At 45.2% G+C, this 18,024-nt stretch overlaps 1 protein-coding gene across 1 annotated transcript in view; it reads left to right on the plus strand.

Moving 5' to 3' along the window:
* The first annotated feature begins 1,549 nt into the window (after positions 1–1,549).
* LOC126100670 (T-related protein-like) overlaps positions 1,550–18,024 on the plus strand; it is a 212,426-nt gene continuing 195,951 nt past the window's right edge. Inside the window, exon 1 of the mRNA XM_049911290.1 lies at positions 1,550–1,719. Within this exon, the coding sequence (XP_049767247.1) occupies positions 1,550–1,719 (170 nt within the window). The remainder of the gene's footprint in view (positions 1,720–18,024) is intronic.

An 18,024-nucleotide genomic window follows, 5' to 3' on the forward strand; every position in this document is an offset into this window, starting at 1 on the left:
CCCTGTTTCATCCCCAACCGAACGAGGGAAAAATGTCTGCCTATATGCCCCTGTACGAGCCCTAATCTCTCTTATCTTATCTTTGTGGTCTTTCGGCGAAATGTAAGTAGGCGCCGTGCGTGAGTAGCCGAGCCATGACTATGGACTGTGCGGCTGGTCCCGGCGGAGGTTCGAGTCCTCCCTCGGGGCATGGGTGTGGTTTGTCCTTAGGATAATTTAGGTTAAGTAGTGTGTAAGCTTAGGGACTGATGACCTTAGCAGTTAAGTCCCATAAGATTTATTTATTTTTTTTTTTTTTTACTTTGCGACTTAACTTCTGAGGTCATCAGTCGCCTAGAACTTAGAAGTAATTAAACCTAACCAACCTAAGGACACCACAGACTTCCATGCCCGAGGCAGGATTCGAACCTGCGACCGTAGCGGTCGCTCGGCTCCAGACTGCAGCGGCTAGAACCGCACGGCCACACCGGCCGGCCCGTAAGATTTCACACACATTCGATTTTTCTGTAAGTTGGCGGCAGTAAAATTGTACTGCAGTCAGCCTCAAATGCTGGTTCTCTATATTTCCTCAGTAGCGATTCACGAAACGAACGCCTCCTTTCGTCTAGAGACTCCCACCCGAGTTCGTGAAGCATTTCCGTAACACTCGCGTGATGATCAAACCTACCAGTAACAAATCTAGCAGCCCTCCTCTGAATTGCTTCTATGTCCTCCCTCAATCCGACCTGACAGGGATCGCAAACGCTCGAGCAATACTCAAGAATGGGTCGTATTAGTGTTTTATAAGCGGTCTCCTTTACAGATGAACTACATCTTCCCAAAATTCTACCATCGGACCGAAGACGACTATCCGCCTTCCCCACAACTGCCATTACATGCTTGTCCCACTTCATGTCGCTCTGCAATGTTACGCCCAAATATTTAATCGACGTGACTGTGTCAAGCGTTACACTACTAATGGAGTATTCAAACATTACGGGATTCTCTTTCCTATTCATCTGCATTAATTTACATTTATCTATATTTAGAGTTAGTTGCCATTCTTTACACCAATCACAATTCCTGTCCAAGGCATCTTGTATCCTCCTACAGTTACTCAACGACCACACCTTCCCGTGCACCACACCATCATTAGCAAACAGCCGCACATTGCTGTCCACCGTATCCAAAAGATCATTTATGTAGATAGAAAACAACAGCGGACCTACCACACTTCCCAGGGGCACTCCAGATGATACCCTCACCTCCGATGAACACTCACCATCGAGGACAACCTACTGGGTTCTATTACTTAGGAAGTACTTCCCTATCGCTCTCCATTGCCGACTTTTATATTATCTCACATACTATATGCGACTGCTTTGCCGACTTTCGTATTACTACTCATACTGTAGTCGAGACACTTGCTGGCTTCCCTGTAGCGGCATCACGAGGGCCCGCCGGCTGACGCCTCCCCGCGCACAGTGCTCGATACGCCGGTGACCAGGCCGCCGTGCCTGTGGCTGGTTGCAGGTGCGAGCTGAGCAGTATCCGTGGCCGCAGCAGCAGCATGGCGCAGTCGCACATCCTGTCCGCCGTGGAGCCCGAGCTGGCCGCTAGGGGCGCCGCCGGCAAGGGCGACCCCTCGGAGAGGGACCTGAGCATCACGCTGGACGACCGCGACCTCTGGACCAAGTTCCAGTGCCTCACCAACGAGATGATCGTCACCAAGAACGGCAGGTAGGCGTCACCGCCAGCGGCCACGTAACTGTCACTGTCGAACTTATATACAGGGTTATTACAAATGATTGAAGCGATTTCACAGCTCTACAATAACTTTATTATTTGAGATATTTTCACAGTGCTTTGCACGCACATACAAAAACTCAAAAAGTTTTTTTAGGCATTCACAAATGTTCGATATGTGCCCCTTTAGTGATTCGGCAGACATCAAGCCGATAATCAAGTTCCTCCCACACTCGGCGCAGCATGTCCCCATCAATGAGTTCGAAAGCATCGTTGATGCGAGCTCGCAGTTCTGGCACGATTCTTGGTAGAGGAGGTTTAAACACTGAATCTTTCACATAACCCCACAGAAAGAAATCGCATGGGGTTAAGTCGGGAGAGCGTGGAGGCCATGACATGAATTGCTGATCGTGATCTCCACCACGACCGATCCATCGGTTTTCCAATCTCCTGTTTAAGAAATGCCGAACATCGTGATGGAAGTGCGGTGGAGCACCATCCTGTTGAAAGATGAAGTCGGCGCTGTCAGTCTCCAGTTGTGGCATGAGCCAATTTTGCAGCATGTCCAGATACATGTGTCCTGTAACGTTTTTTTCGCAGAAGAAAAAGGGGCCGTAAACTTTAAACCGTGAGATTGCACAAAACACGTTAACTTTTGGTGAATTGCGAATTTGCTGCACGAATGCGCGAGGATTCTCTACCGCCCAGATTCGCACATTGTGTCTGTTCACTTCACCATTAAGAAAAAATGTTGCTTCATCACTGAAAACAAGTTTCGCACTGAACGCATGCTCTTCCATGAGCTGTTGCAACCGCGCCGAAAATTCAAAGCGTTTGACTTTCTCATCGGGTGTCAGGGCTTGTAGCAATTGTAAACGGTAAGGCTTCTGCTTTAGCCTTTTCCGTAAGATTTTCCAAACCGTCGGCTGTGGTACGTTTAGCTCCGTGCTTGCTTTATTCATCGACTTCCGCGGGCTACGCGTGAAACTTGCCCGCACGCGTTCGACCGTTTCTTCGCTCACTGCAGGCCGACCCGTTGATTTCCCCTTACAGAGGCATCCAGAAGCTTTAAACTGCGCATACGATCGCCGAATGGAGTTAGCAGTTGGTGGATCTTTGTTGAACTTCGTCCTGAAGTGTCGTTACACTGTTATGACTGACTGATGTGAGTGCATTTCAAGTACGACATACGCTTTCTCGGCTCCTGTCGCCATTTTGTCCCACTGCGCTCTCGAGCGCTCTGGCGGCAGAAACCTGAAGTGCGGCTTCAGCCGAACAAAACTTTGAGTTTCTCTACGTATCTGTAGTGTGTCGTGACCATATGTCAATGAATGGAGCTACAGTGAATTTATGAAATCGCTTTAATCATTTTTAATAGCCCTGTATATATATATATTTTTCTACATAGTTGCCTTGTTTATTTAAGCACTTGTCATACCGTACAATTAGGTTTTTAATTCCCTCTTCAAATAATTCGGCCGCCTGCTCCGACAGCCAAGAGTTCACGGCCGCTTTCACTTCACCGTCGTCATTGAAGCGCTGCCCGCCAAGATGGTGTTTCAGGTACCGGAAAAGGTGAAAATCGCTAGGAGCAAGGTCGGGGCTGTATGGTGCATGGTCCAAACCTTACTAGCCAAAAGAATCAATCAAATCCCGAGTCTTTTGAAAGGTGTGAGGCCTAGCGTTATCGTGCAGGAGCAAAAGTCCTTTTGTCAGCATGCCACGCCTTTTGTTTTGAATTGCTCTGCGCGGCTTCTTTAGAGTTGCACAGTAGGCATCTGAGTTGATTGTCGTTCCTCGTGGCATAAAGTCCACTAGCAAAACACCGCGCCGGTCCCAGAACACAGTTGCCATAATCTTGCGCTTTGACAGCGTCTGTTTGGCTTTGACCTTGACGGGTGAGGTTGTGTGTCGCCATTCCATCGATTGTCGCTCGCTTTCGGGAGTGATATGGGATACCCATGTTTCATCTCCAGTGACAATTTGATTCAACATGTCATCCCCTTCTTCCTCGTAACGAATCAAAAAGTCTAAAGAAGTGGCAAATCTCTTCCCTTTGTGGTCCTCTGTGAGGAGTCTGGGTACCCACCGAGAACACAGTTTCTTAAAGTTTAGGTTTTCAGACACAATTTTGTACAAAACCGATCTTGAAACTTGTGGAAATTCCAAAGAAAGAGTGGAAATTGTGAATCTTCTGTCCTCACGAATCTTTGTTTCGACTGCAGCCACCAAATCATCAGTGATCACAGAGGGCCGGCCTGAGCGTTCTTCGTCACGGACGTTTTGACGGCCATTTTTAAACTCTCTAACCCACTGCCGCACTTTACCTTCACTCATTGCATTCAAGTCATAAACTTCTGTTAACTGACGATGAATTTCTGCAGCTGATAGGCATCTCGCGGTCAAAAAACGTATCACTGACCGTATCTCACACGCGGCGGGCGATTCAATAATCGTAAACATTATAAAGTAGCACAGCGATGCGTACACGTCAGCTACAGAGCTGCAAGTTGCATCAGTGTGAACGGGAAGGATGCCGGCAAGTGGCGCGGTGGCTTGTTGCGGCGTCCGCGCGAACTACGGGACTATACGCGCGAACGGCCCTTACTTAAAAAGCAACCCTCGTATATAGGGTGTTACAAAAAGGTACGGCCAAACTTTCAGGAAACATACCTCACACACAAAGAAAGGAAATATGTTATGTGGACATGTGTCCGGAAACGCTTACTTTCCATGTTAGAGCTCATTTTATTACTTCTCTTCAAATCACATTAATCGTGGGATGGAAACACACAGCAACAGAATGTACCAGCGTGACTTCAAACACTTTGTTTCAGGAAATGTTCAAAATGTCCTCCGTTAGCGAGGATACATGCATCCACCCTCCGTCGCATGGAATCCCTGATGCGCTGATGCAGCCCTGGAGAATGGCGTATTGTATCACAGCCGTCCACAATACGAGCACGAAGAGTCTCTACATTTGGTACCGGGGTTGCGTAGACAAGAGCTTTCAAATGCCCCCATTAATGAAAGTCAAGAGGGTTGAGGTCAGGAGAGCGTGGAGGCCACGGAATTGGTCCGCCTCTACCAATCCATCGGTCACCGAATCTGTTGTTGAGAAGCGTACGAACACTTCGACTGAAATGTGCAGGAGCTCCATCGTGCATGAACCACATGTTGTGTCGTACTTGTAAAGGCACATGTTCTAGCAGCACAGGTAGAGTATCCCGTATGAAATCATGGCGGTGAACCGAGGAAGTACAGTACATGCTGACGAAACTAAAATGAGCTCTAACATGAAAATTAAGCGTTTCTGGACACATGTCCACATAACATCTTTTCTTTATTTGTGTGTGAGGAATGTTTCCTGAAAGTTTGTCCATACCTTTTTGTAACACCCTGTATATATACTTCATTAAACTGAAATAACTGAGAAGGTGAAACTTCCACGTTTTCACTTAACTTTCTTAATGCAACTGAACCTTCTAAAACTGCTGAGTGATACTGAACTTACTATCACATTGTGTTGCTTGAGGCTTTCCCGACGGACATGTTGTATATATGGTTCTCGGGCGAGACGTCGGATGTCATGGTGAAAACTCCACAACAATTCATCAGCGCAACTGGCCGACATCTTCAGGTGCGACGAACACACTGCTAAGGCATGACTGGAGCCCCCTATTTATGCCACTCTTAGGGGGGATATGCGCATGCATGGAGGCGCCAAATTCCTGGACGTGTTGGTACGGAGAAAATAAGATGGCACATTAGGTCACGCAGTGTACCGTAAACCAACACACACGGACTTATAATTACACGCCACCAGCTGTCACCATCCTTCGCAACAAAGTGGCGTACATAGGACGTTGGTTCACAGAGCACGAGCCATATCAGACTCAGACAGCTTATCCAATGAGTTACTCCATCTGCGTACCACTTTCCAACAAAATGGATATTCCGGACGGGAGATTCGCCGTGCCTTACACCCGAAGCGGGTTACCCAACGTGAGGAACTGGAAGGAGGCGAAGAACAAAGGGGAATGGTCATCTTGCCATACATCGGCGGCGTCTCTTCAAAAGTAGGAAGATTATTGAAGAGGCATAAAGTTAAATGTGTCTTTCGTCCGCCGGCAAAACTCATAGCTCTCTTGGTCTAAGAAGACCCGGTGTTTAAGAGATTCTCTGTAGCTCCGGCATGCATCGGACAAACTTGTCGCACTGCAGAATAGAGATGTACTGAACACAGACGCTACACTAGTCTGGAGCAACCAGCAATTCTATGAATTATCAACACACCAAAATTGCCGCGTCGACGAGTTCGTACTGGGACAGTGTTATTAAGGAAGCAGTGGAAATACGTAGCTCGACGAATCTTGCAAACACAGACACGGGCACGTGATAGCAAAAGAAATTTTCTTTTTACCTAAACTTTTACAAAGTTTGTGTGTGTGTGTGTGTGTGTGTGTGTGTGTGTGTGTGTGTGTGTGTATACCGAAATGATATGTCTAGATACGACTCTGACGGGTGACACGTATGTGTCCATTGTACATTCCGACGGACTTGGTCAATTCCAGCAGGACAATGCGAGACCCCACACGTCCAGAACGCTACAGTGTGGCTCCAGGAACACTCTTCTGAGTTTAAACACTTTCGAGCGCCGTCAAACTCCCCAGACACGAACATTGTTGAGCATATCTGGGATGCCTTACAACGCGCTGTTGAGAAGACATCTGCAGCCCTTCGTACTTTTAAGGATTTATGGTCAGCCCTGCAGAATTCATGGTGTCAATTCCCTCCAGCATACTTCAGACATTAATAGCGTCCATGCCACGTCGTTTGCGCTACTTCTGCTTCCGCGCGGGGGCCCCTACACGATGTTAGGCAGGAGAACCAGTTTATTTATCGCTTCACTGTAGATACTACGATAATGAATAGCTCAGCAGGCAATCCAGTTGAAGACCAATGGCCATCTCTCAGTAGTTGGGGAGAAAAACGTAGGTACAAGGAAAACAGCTGTGGGGAAACCGTGGCTAACACGCCTTCAAAATCCCTGGCCAAAAGCTGAAGTATCTATCGTTTACACTTTACAAGGTAACGGTTTGTAACTCCCGCCCGGCCGTCCCGACTTACATCTTTGGCGGTTTTCATAAACTAGGTAAGAAAAATATCTGTTTGATTTCGCAGGAAGTAGGTGTAGGATATTGTCTCCTATCTGTAAAATTACGATTATGATACTAACACTGGGAAAGGACTTATAGTTCGTCGGGAAAAAATAAAAACTTTGAGCTTCTCCGATGAAATTGTAATTGCCTCTCAGAGGCGAAAAAGGACTTGCAACAGCACTTAAGCGGATTGGTTAGTGTCTTGAAAGCAGGATATAAAACGAATATCAACCAAATTAAAACAAGTGTAATCGATGTAGTCGAATCACATGAGGCATTGTATAGGAATTAGATAAGAAAATCAGGCACCAAAAGTAGTGGACGGGTTTTGCTATTTGGGCGGCAGAGTAATTGATGATGGCCGAGGTAGAGTCGACATAAAAAATAGGCTCGCAAACCCAAGAATGCATTTATAAAATAGGGGAATCTGTTAACATCAACACATATAACTCAAGTCCCCACCGCGTCACTGTTTTCTGTCTGTACGTGGACGCTAAACTCAGGAACTGCTGTAAGCATTTTGGCACAGTTTTCACGAACAGACAGGTCTGATTCGCAGGAGGGTTTGTGCACGTAACTCTCTAGCTTCGCGCCCACTGCTTCCCTCGCGTAGACTATATGGTCTGCACAGATTCTTTTTTTTTTTTTTTTCCTCCAGTCGAATTTTTATGTTGTTCACGAATTGCGGCATCTTCCAGACTTTTCACACTAAATAAGGCGATAGAATTTACTTCTGACGAAAAAGCGATTTTGCAGCTGGAGTCAGAGCTCTTTGCAGTCCCGCCTTTTGAGTTCTTGTGGTGGCATTTCCATAGAAACTTCCTGATGCGTATTTCTTGAGAAGTCAAATACTAGTTTAATATTACGAAATATTTTTATAAAAATTTTCCATCACCTATTTGACTCAACTAGAGCTGGCTTGAATTCCCAAAAACAATGAAACTTCTGTTTTTCTATCATTATTATTTTTAACCGAGAAATCAAATATAGATTCTCATAGTTGTAGCTTTAAAAATGCTTAAGTAGTACTTTAACAATGGTTTATTTTCGAAAAAGCTCTCACTTACTGTTCTGCTCCCTTAAGGGTTGACTTTCCAAAATTACTGAAGCACTTTTTTTCTGACCGGAAAACCAAATATCAATTTTCGTAATTCTAGCTTCAAAATTGCCTTAATAGAGACGTATTTTCATAAAACATTTCGTTTCTTAGTTCATCCCCATAAGGTTTAAATTTCGAAAAATGATGAAACACGTGTTTTTAATTTATAATCGGGAAGCCAAATACCAGTTTTCGTGTTCTAGCTTCAAATTGCCTTAATAGCGATATATTTTCAAAAAACACTTTCTCCCCTATTTGACCTCCTTAGCGGTGGATTTTCGAAAATCCCTTCGTAATCGACGCTTACAGTATAAAATTCACACCCTCTCCACATTTCAAGTTTCTATCCTTAGCGGTTTGGGCTACGCGATGATGAGCCATTCAGTCAGTCAGTCAATCAGGACATTTTCTTTTTTACCCCTGCGTCAGACAAATAGTCCGGCCGTACATACTTAGTCCTGCCCGTGCGAAACCTGGGTAGTTTGCTAGTCTGTTATCAAGTTTTTTGTTAAGTTATTTCTCTGAAGTGTAGCCACGCACGGAAATAATGCGTGGCTGATAAGCATCTCATATCAAAACGGGAGTACCAGCTTTTGAAATATGATGCTATAGAGTAATGCTGAAAATTACATCGGTAGATTGGGTAATTAATAAGGACGGACTGAAGTGGAGAAAAGAAATTTGTGGCATAACATGACCAAAAGAGGAGATTCTCTGTAGGTCCATCTTTTCACATGTGGCTGCGGAGCCGCCGCTTTTCAGTGCAAAATGTCAAATCAAACACCTTTCACCATCCAAATGTCCAAACTGTTATATTTTGGGCTGCCAGTTTCGGCGATATATTACGCTGAAAAGGAGAGATTGGTTGATAGGACGCTTTCTGATTCATCAAAGAATTGTCAATTTATTAATGGAAGGAAGTGTGGGGAGATAAAAATTATAGATGGAGAACAAAGTTTGAACACGGTAAGCAAATCCAAATGGATACAGGTTGCAGTAGTAATTCGGAGATGCAGAGGCTTGCCACGGGATAGAGTAGTGTGGAGAGCTGCATCGAACCAGCCTTCAACTGAAGACCACATAGAAAGTCGCTACCTACTGTACCAAGTATGTTGTTTGGCTCTATGGTATTTAGAGACACATAATCATCTCTATAGAACGCACTGAAACATCGGTATACTTATCGTAGGACATTTAGTGCGTGAATGTCCTATTATTGAGTGGATTGTGCCATTGAGAACACAGAACACAGTCTAATGAATAATAAATAGACAGACGTTAAGAATTGTCCACATGAAATAAATGTATACAAATAAGATGCGTACTAAGCAGTTGTTAGTTAAAGGAAGAATTGCAGCATTGTCGGAGTATTTAAGTTGTAAAATTTCTCTTAACTGAACGTATAATACTGTTAAGATTGCAACTTTATTTTTATGCCTCATTTGTTCATTTCCCACCTTAGAGGTCAAACTTCTGATTTTTTAAAAGTTGAAACAAAATTCTTTATAAAAAAATTAAACACATTTTACTTGGATCGCTTAAAGAGCTTCTTACGACACCAGTTGCCGTGTAAACCATGCTCGCCAGTTTTTTTTTTTAGGTTGTTTTATTTACCTCGATTAAGAAAGCGTTATTTTCTAAATTAGCCTTATGCAAACACAATTATTAATTAAGAAGATCGCCCACCATATGAGTCTTCTTACATACTTGCAGTGACTTTCCCTCCACGTGTCCTTGAAAAGTGGTTTTTAAAATTTGCTACGACTTCTCAGTACACAGTACAAATTCTTTTTCTGCGGTCAGTTATCCCAGACGATAGCTTCCCTTCTGCCACTCGTCAGTACCCCTTTGATTATGACTATTTTCTTTTATTCTCCTCCAATTCTCCAAAAGCTTCTTGTTCTCCTTCCTCATTGCCCGTATTTCCTCATCGCACAGTAGAAGATTCAACATAAAGTAATTCATCTGCCCTTTCTTTAATTTCATTTGCATATCGCTGTAGATATACTTCCTCTTCTTAATAACTCTAAATTTTTTGTTGCAATTGTGTAAGCCGTACCTCCAATTGCTTTTCGTTCTACTTCCAACTTCTTTGAAATCTTGCACACGGGTTCTAATTTGTTCCCAATTCAGCATTATTTTTAATCTTTTCCCTCCTCCTATTGTCATTACTTTTGTTTTGTTTACTTTTTTCATATCTTAAAATCTGTCCAAGTAATTTCGAACTCCCATAGCTTTCTTGAAGCACTTGCCCATACCCAGCCAAAAGAACGATACTATTTGCAACTTTCAGACATCCTATTATCTGGTCACCGTTTCGTACCCGTTTTTTTATTATCAGATAATACTTAGTCATATTTTCCAAATAGATGCCCCGCAGTGCACATGCTAAAGAACAACCTTGAAGTACACGCATCATCGGTTCCATACAGCTGGTATTATTTCATTTCACTCTTATCGAAGACTTTTAACTGAACGCAGTGTACCCTCGATTCTTCAAACAAGCGAGCTCCCATGTATGAAACAGCTTCAATCTTACGATTACGAACGAGTTGATGTGCTATATGTTTGGCGTTAAACACGCAAGTGAGAAGAAGTTCAGAATAGGTTTGAAATTATGTGTAGAGTTTCTTGGAAGTCGCTAAGTACTCTCATTATGAGGAACTGGATGACTTACATTTGCGCTCCATTTGAAGCAGAAGTTGCGTCGTGACTCAGATAGCTGGGATCGTGTCGTGACCAGGAGCCCGAGCACGGACTGTGTGTGAGTGGTCGGTATACTGCCAGCGACGCAGGGATATCTGGAGCGACATTCATTTGTCGTGTTGAGTGTACCCACCACACATGTGTGTGTGTTCAGAGCGGCGGCCTGCGGCTGCGCGTTAGCGCATATGCCGCCAAGAAGTGCTGATGCCTTGTCGGCGAGATGTGACTCTTATAACCTGAGTCGAACGGTCCGCCATGTTTCCCCCAAAGTATACGATATTCGTACTTGTTTACGTACGAGTCACGATGCGTGTGGAGATTAATAATTAAATGTATTGGAGAACGTGTCATGAATATGGTTCGTTGCTCAGCTGTGTGCTGTATTGCAAAAATGGTTTCGACGCGCTTAGATTTCCTAGGGACCCTGAATCAAGAACGAGATGGGCCGTAGACCGCCGGAGAGACAACGGGGAACCACCCGACGCTCAGTAGTGGTTGGTTGGTTAGTGGTGTTTAACGTCCCGTCGACAACGAGGTCATTAGAGACGGAGCGCAAGCTCGGGTTAGGGAAGGATGGGGAAGGAAATCGGCCGTGCCCTTTCAAAGGAACCATCCCGGCATTTGCCTGAAGCGATTTAGGGAAATCACGGAAAACCTAAATCAGGATGGCCGGAGACGGGATTGAACCGTCGTCCTCCCGAATGCGAGTCCAGTGTGCTAACCACTGCGCCACCTCGCTCGGTGCTCAGTAGTGTACCGTAAATACACATTAATAAAAGTAGTTGCAAACATGAAACCACTTGTATGTAATTGCGTTTCTTCCCAGTTGAAAACTGTACTGAAGCAGTTCATTACAAAATATTTCTATTCCCGGGATATTTTCGTATTTGGAAATATGGAGAATAATATTTTTCGTGTATTTATACGTCTTATCGTAGACCTACATATAGAAACTGAATAATACTTAACCTCGTTTCCTACATAGGCAGGGCAGAACGAGTGATAATGAAGACATTTTTATAGCGGACCGGTCATTGCGAGGGAACCTACACAAGCAACATAATCTTTAAAGAATTAAGTTTTTACCACAACACAACAAGCAAGAAAACCTATCGTCTACATCTACACATATACTTCGCTAGCCACCAAGCGGTGTGTGGCGGAGGGCACAATTCGCGCTAAAGTCATATTTGACCCCCTCTGTTCCACTCGTGGATCGCGCGAGGGAAAACGACTGTCTGAACGCCTCAGTACGAGCTCTTATTTCCCTTATCTTTTAATCATGATCATTGCGAGATTTGAAAGTTGGTGGTAATAATATATGCTCTACATCCTCGGTGAAGATCGGATTTCGCAATTTACTGAGCAGCCACTTCTGTTTAGCGCGCCGTCTATCTGCAAGTGTGTCCCACCTCAAACTTTCTATGAGATTTGTATCGCTCTCGCGATGGCTAAATGTACCAGTCACGAATCTTGGCGGTCTTCTTTGGACCTTCTAAATCTCTTGTATCCGACGCAGCTGGTAAGGGTCCCATACAGACGAACAATACTCCAAGACTGGACGAACTAACGTATTGTAAGCAATTTCCTTTGTTGAAGGATTGCTTCGCTTCAGGATTGTACCAATAAACCGCAATCTAGATTTCGCCTTACCCGTTACTCGTGTAATCCGATCATTCCATTAGAAATCATTTTGAACAGTCACACCCAGATACACGTCGGGCGTTACCGCTTCCAGAGACTGAGCATTTATTTTGTTCTCGTACATTAATGGGAATTTTCGGCTTGTTATACGCAGTAAGTTACACTTACTAATATTGAGATGAAACTACTAACAAAAATTCGTTTCACTCTAAGATGAAACTATACTTTCCCCCACTTCTGAACAATAAAAATGCGGCATTTCTTAAAGTACACCTTTTCAATAAAAAATAAACATCTCTTTTACAAGTCGCTACATACAGGCAAAACTGACAAATACCCACAAATAGAACCCGTATTTGAAGACATTGGTACCGATCACACAATGTAAGCTTTCACGGCTGGTACTAACATCGCTTAAAACTTCCGGGCTGTTAGGCCGTGGTCGATGCATAAAACTTTCTCCTAACGTTTCCTCTCCGGCTGCGGGAGACATCTTCAGAAGTAAAATGGCGAACTGCAACTAGACCACGAGGGAACGCAGCGTAGAGGGCAGCACAGTCTGCCACGTGACATCGGCTGCGAGATTATCGCTGGTATACACAACATTCTCGATTGAAAGCAATCGATCGTCATTCTTACGTTACGATGTTGACATCCAAATTTTGCCTCATTTGACACCTTCCTATTTTCTGTTGAAATTATTATGTTGCTTATAGAACTCAATAGCCTCTCTATACACACGCGCATGATAATGCGGTGTTTTAGATATGACACTCGTCTCAGTGAATTTTATCTCATGATCACCCTCTTCGTAAAGATGTTCCGCTACGGCAGTTTTACCCGTTCGTCCTAGGCGGCAGTTCTACATCTACATCCCCACGGATACTCTTCAAATCACATTTAAGTGCCTGGCAGAGGGCTCATCGAACCACCTTCACAATTCTCTATTATTCCAAACTTGTATAGCGCGCGGAAAGAACGAACACCTATATCTTTCCGTATGAGCTCTGACTTCCCTTACTTTATCAAGTTGACGGTTCCTCCCAACCTAGGTCGGTGTCAATAAAATATTTTCGCATTCGGAGGAGAAAGTTGTGGACTGAAATTTTTTAAAATATTCCGCCGCAACGAAAAACGCCTTTGTTTTAATTATGCCCACCCCAAATCCTGTATCATTTCAGTGACACTCTTTCCCCTATTTCGCGATAATACAAAAGGTACTGCCCTTCTTTGAACTTTTTCGATGTACTCCGTCACTCCTATCTGATAAGGATCCCACACTACGCAACAGTATTCTAAAAGAGGACGGACAAGCGTCGTGTAGGCAGTCTCCTTAGCAAATCTGTTACATTTTCTAAGTGTCCTGCCAATAAAACGCAGCCTTTCGTTAGCCTTCCCCACAACATTTTCTATGTGGTCTTTCCAATTTAAGTTGTTCGTAATTGTAATTCCTAGGTATTTAGTTGAATTTACGGCCTTTAAATTTGACTGATTTATAGTGTAATCGAAGTTTAACGGATTCCTTTTAGCACGCACGTGGATGACCTCACTGCCAATTTTCACACTGTACATATATGTTTTCTAAATTTTTGGGTTCAGCATTGGTTCAGATTTCTTAACTCATTACATTTAACAAAAGAAAAATTCGGAGTAGGTAATCCAGTCCATGCAGAAGAAATAAAAACGTTGAGGTTAGCCGATGACATTGTAATTCTGTCAGAGACAGCAAAGGATTTGGAAGAGCAATTGAACGGAATGGACAGTGTCTTGAAAGGAGGATATAAGATGAACATCAACAAAAGCAAAACGAGGATAATGGGATGTAGTCGAATTAGGTCGGGTGATGCTGAGGGAATTAGATTAGGAAATGAGACACTTAAAGTAGTAAAGGAGTTTTGCTATTTGGGGAGCAAAATAACTGATGATGGTCGAAGTAGAGAGGATATAAAATGTAGACTGGCAATGGCAAGGAAAGCGTTTCTGAAGAAGAAAAATCAGGAAGTCGTTTCTGAAAGTATTTGTATGGAGTGTAGCCATGTATGGAAGTGAAACATGGACGATAAATAGTTTAGACAAGAAGAGAATAGAAGCTTTCGAAATGTGGTGCTACAGAAGAATGCTGAATATGAGATGGGTAGAGGCATTTGTGGCACAACATGACTAGAAGAAGGGATCGGTTGGTAGGGTATGTTCTAAGGCGTCAAGGAATCACCAATTTAGTATTGGAGGGCAGCGTGGAGGGTAAAAATCGTAGGGGGAGACCAAGAGATGAATACACTAAGCAGATTCAGAAGGATGTAGGTTGCAGTAGGTACTGGGAGATGAAGAAGCTTGCACAGGATAGAGTAGCATGGAGAGCTGCATCAAACCAGTTTCAGGACTGAAGACCACAACAACAACATACATTTAACATTTACAAACTACACTCCTGGAAATGGAAAAAAGAACACATTGACACCGGTGTGTCAGACCCACCATACTTGCTCCGGACACTGCGAGAGGGCTGTACAAGCAATGATCACACGCACGGCACAGCGGACAGACCAGGAACCGCGGTATTGGCCGTCGAATGGCGCTAGCTGCGCAGCATTTGTGCACCGCCGCCGTCAGTGTCAGCCAGTTTGCCGTGGCATACGGAGCTCCATCGCAGTCTTTAACACTGGTAGCATGCCGCGACAACGTGGACGTGAACCGTATGTGCAGCTGACAGACTGAGCGAGGGCGTATAGTGGGCATGTGGGAGGCCGGGTGGACGTACCGCCGAATTGCTCAACACGTGGGGCGTGAGGTCTCCACAGTACATCGATGTTGTCGCCAGTGGTCGGCGGAAGGTGCACGTACCCGTCGACCTGGGACCGGACCGCTGCGACGCACGGATGCACGCCAAGACCGTAGGATCCTACGCAGTGCCGTAGGGGACCGCACCGCCACTTCCCAGCAAATTAGGGACACTGTTGCTCCTGGGGTATCGGTGAGGACCATTCGCAACCGTCTCCATGAAGCTGGGCTACGGTCCCGCACATCGTTAGGCCGTCTTCCGCTCACGCCCCAACATCGTGCAGCCCGCCTCCAGTGGTGTCGCGACAGGCGTGAATGGAGGGACGAATGGAGACGTGTCGTCTTCAGCGATGAGAGTCGCTTCTGCCTTGGTGCCAATGATGGTCGTATGCGTGTTTGGCGCCGTGCTGGTGAGCGCCACAATCAGGACTGCATACGACCGAGGCACACAGGGCCAACACCCGGCATCATGGTGTGGGGAGCGATCTCCTACACTGGCCGTACACCACTGGTGATCGTCGAGGGGACACTGAATAGTGCACGGTACATGCAAACCGTCATCGAACCCATCGTTCTACCATTCCTAGACCGGCAAGGGAACTTGCTGTTCCAACAGGACAATGCACGTCCGCATGTATCCCGTGCCACCCAACGTGCTCTAGAAGGTGTAAGTCAACTACCCTGGCCAGCAAGATCTCCGGATGTGTCCCCCATTGAGCATGTTTGGGACTGGATGAAGCGTCGTCTCACGCGGTCTGCACGTCCAGCACGAACGCTGGTCCAACTGAGGCGCCAGGTGGAAATGGCATGGCAAGCCGTTCCACAGGACTACATCCAGCATCTCTACGATCGTCTCCATGGGAGAATAGCAGCCTGCATTGCTGCGAAAGGTGGATATACACTGTACTAGTGCCGACATTGTGCATGCTCTGTTGCCTGTGTCTATGTGCCTGTGGTTCTGTCAGTGTGATCATGTGATGTATCTGACCCCAGGAATGTGTCAATAAAGTTTCCCCTTCCTGGGACAATGAATTCACGGTGTTCTTATTTCAATTTCCAGGAGTGTATCACGCAAGTTCCGAACCTACGTTTCTATAGCTGTATAATATTATATTTCAATTTTTCTGTAATATGGAAACGATGTTCTAAATATGTCTATAAACGTTAGTTACTTTTGGATTCACTTAACACGTGCAATATCAAATATTGTATAATAGATACCGCAAAAAGTTGCGTGAATAGGTTAACCACCCACAAGGCAAACATTGCCGAATCGTCAGAGACGGAGGAGACGCGAAGGACGGCTCAGCCTGTTGTGCAGGAGCTGTAAGCGAGACGTGACGTCACTCCGCAGTTCAGTTAGCCACGGGCGCGCGTCATGCTGGTAGCAGCACGGGGGCGAGAAGGCGCCGCCTGCCCAACGCGCTGCATTACGGCTCCGCTTCTGCCTCAGCCATCTCCGAGACGGCCCACTGCGCGCTCGGGTGGAGACTACCGACTGTGGTCCAGGATGTCGGTTGTCGTCAATACTAGTCTCTGGTCTTCCAGGTGGATGAACCAAGACTGCAGCAGATGCACACTAGTTGACCAGGGGCACGTCGCGTCTGGTCTGTGTAGAGGTGGCAGCTTGCAGATCATTTGCGATATATGGTGTAGTTGGGTTCGCCGCACGTCACCTACCTTATCCGCGGTAAGCCAGCAGGCAGCAACGGTAGACCGCGGCCCGGGTTGGCTGCACCACTGTGTCGAAATCGGCCAGCAGGTAAGAGGCAGGCCATCGTCAATCAGCTTGTCGTGGTTCGACTGAATAGACTGTCATTGTCTATGGTTATAGCGACACAACATGAATGTGCGTTTTAGCTCCGAAAGCCGTGTTTTTTAAATGCTGGGGCCCGCACATGGAGCTCTGGATGTACCATGAGGACATTTGACCCCTCAGCGTTCCTTGCCTTGCTGTGGTTATTCCGTAATTATTTTGGGTCGCCAAGCTCAGATGTTTCTGCCTGGGTTGGACTCGGTAGCGGCGCCCTGGCAGTGTTACTTCAGAGTCTCTTGATCTGTAGCACAGCAACGTTTGCGTTTCGGCCTTCCTCGCTCTGAGGCTGTGCGGCAGTGCCTCGTGCCCTGACGTCTGTAGTACGTGCCTTGTCCACATTCCGGTTGGCACACTGGACTTGAGCTAGCGTTTTCTGTTCCGAGCTCGCATGGTAGAAGCTTTTTTAAAAAAATAGGAATGTGAGCAATAAAATTATTATGCTGCGCAAGAGCTAATTTTTCATGGGTGTCAATGTTTATGACGTCATATCTCCTGACGTACCACAGTACAGTGATAAAATTCTGCATGTACATCCAGTTGTACAGGGTAAATGAAAAAAACCACACCTGGAGGTCGGCATGCGTTTCGTCATTCCAATTCGAGACGACGCTTGTCCGTCCTCTTTTACAATACTGTTGCGTAGTGTGGGATCCTTATCAGATAGGAGTGACGGAGTATATGGAAAAAGTTCAAAGAAGGGCAGTACCTTTTGTATTATCGCGAAATAAGGGAAAGAGTGTCACTGAAATGATACAGGATTTGGCGTGGGCATAATTAAAACAATTCAATTTCGTCATTCCAATTTTCTCTACCAAAACCTTGTTCCACCAGTACGATTAATAGAAATGCGATTTAAAAAACTAATTACTTTTGAATACATTATGGGAGAGTACAGTGATCAATGTGTTACAAATATTTACTGTCAGTAACAGTCTTCATCACAATTTATTTATTACGGTGACTGGTTTCGACCACTACTGTGGTCCTCTTCAGGCCAATGAGTAAGAACCTCCTTTTGCAGTAAACTCACTACTGTAGTAGCGCCCTGGAAAATCACTACTGAAGTAGTGATTTTCCAGCAGAAGGAGGTCCTT

This window comes from Schistocerca cancellata, chromosome 9 (genome assembly GCF_023864275.1).
Source record: "Schistocerca cancellata isolate TAMUIC-IGC-003103 chromosome 9, iqSchCanc2.1, whole genome shotgun sequence".
Classification (NCBI taxonomy): Eukaryota; Metazoa; Arthropoda; class Insecta; order Orthoptera; family Acrididae; genus Schistocerca; species Schistocerca cancellata.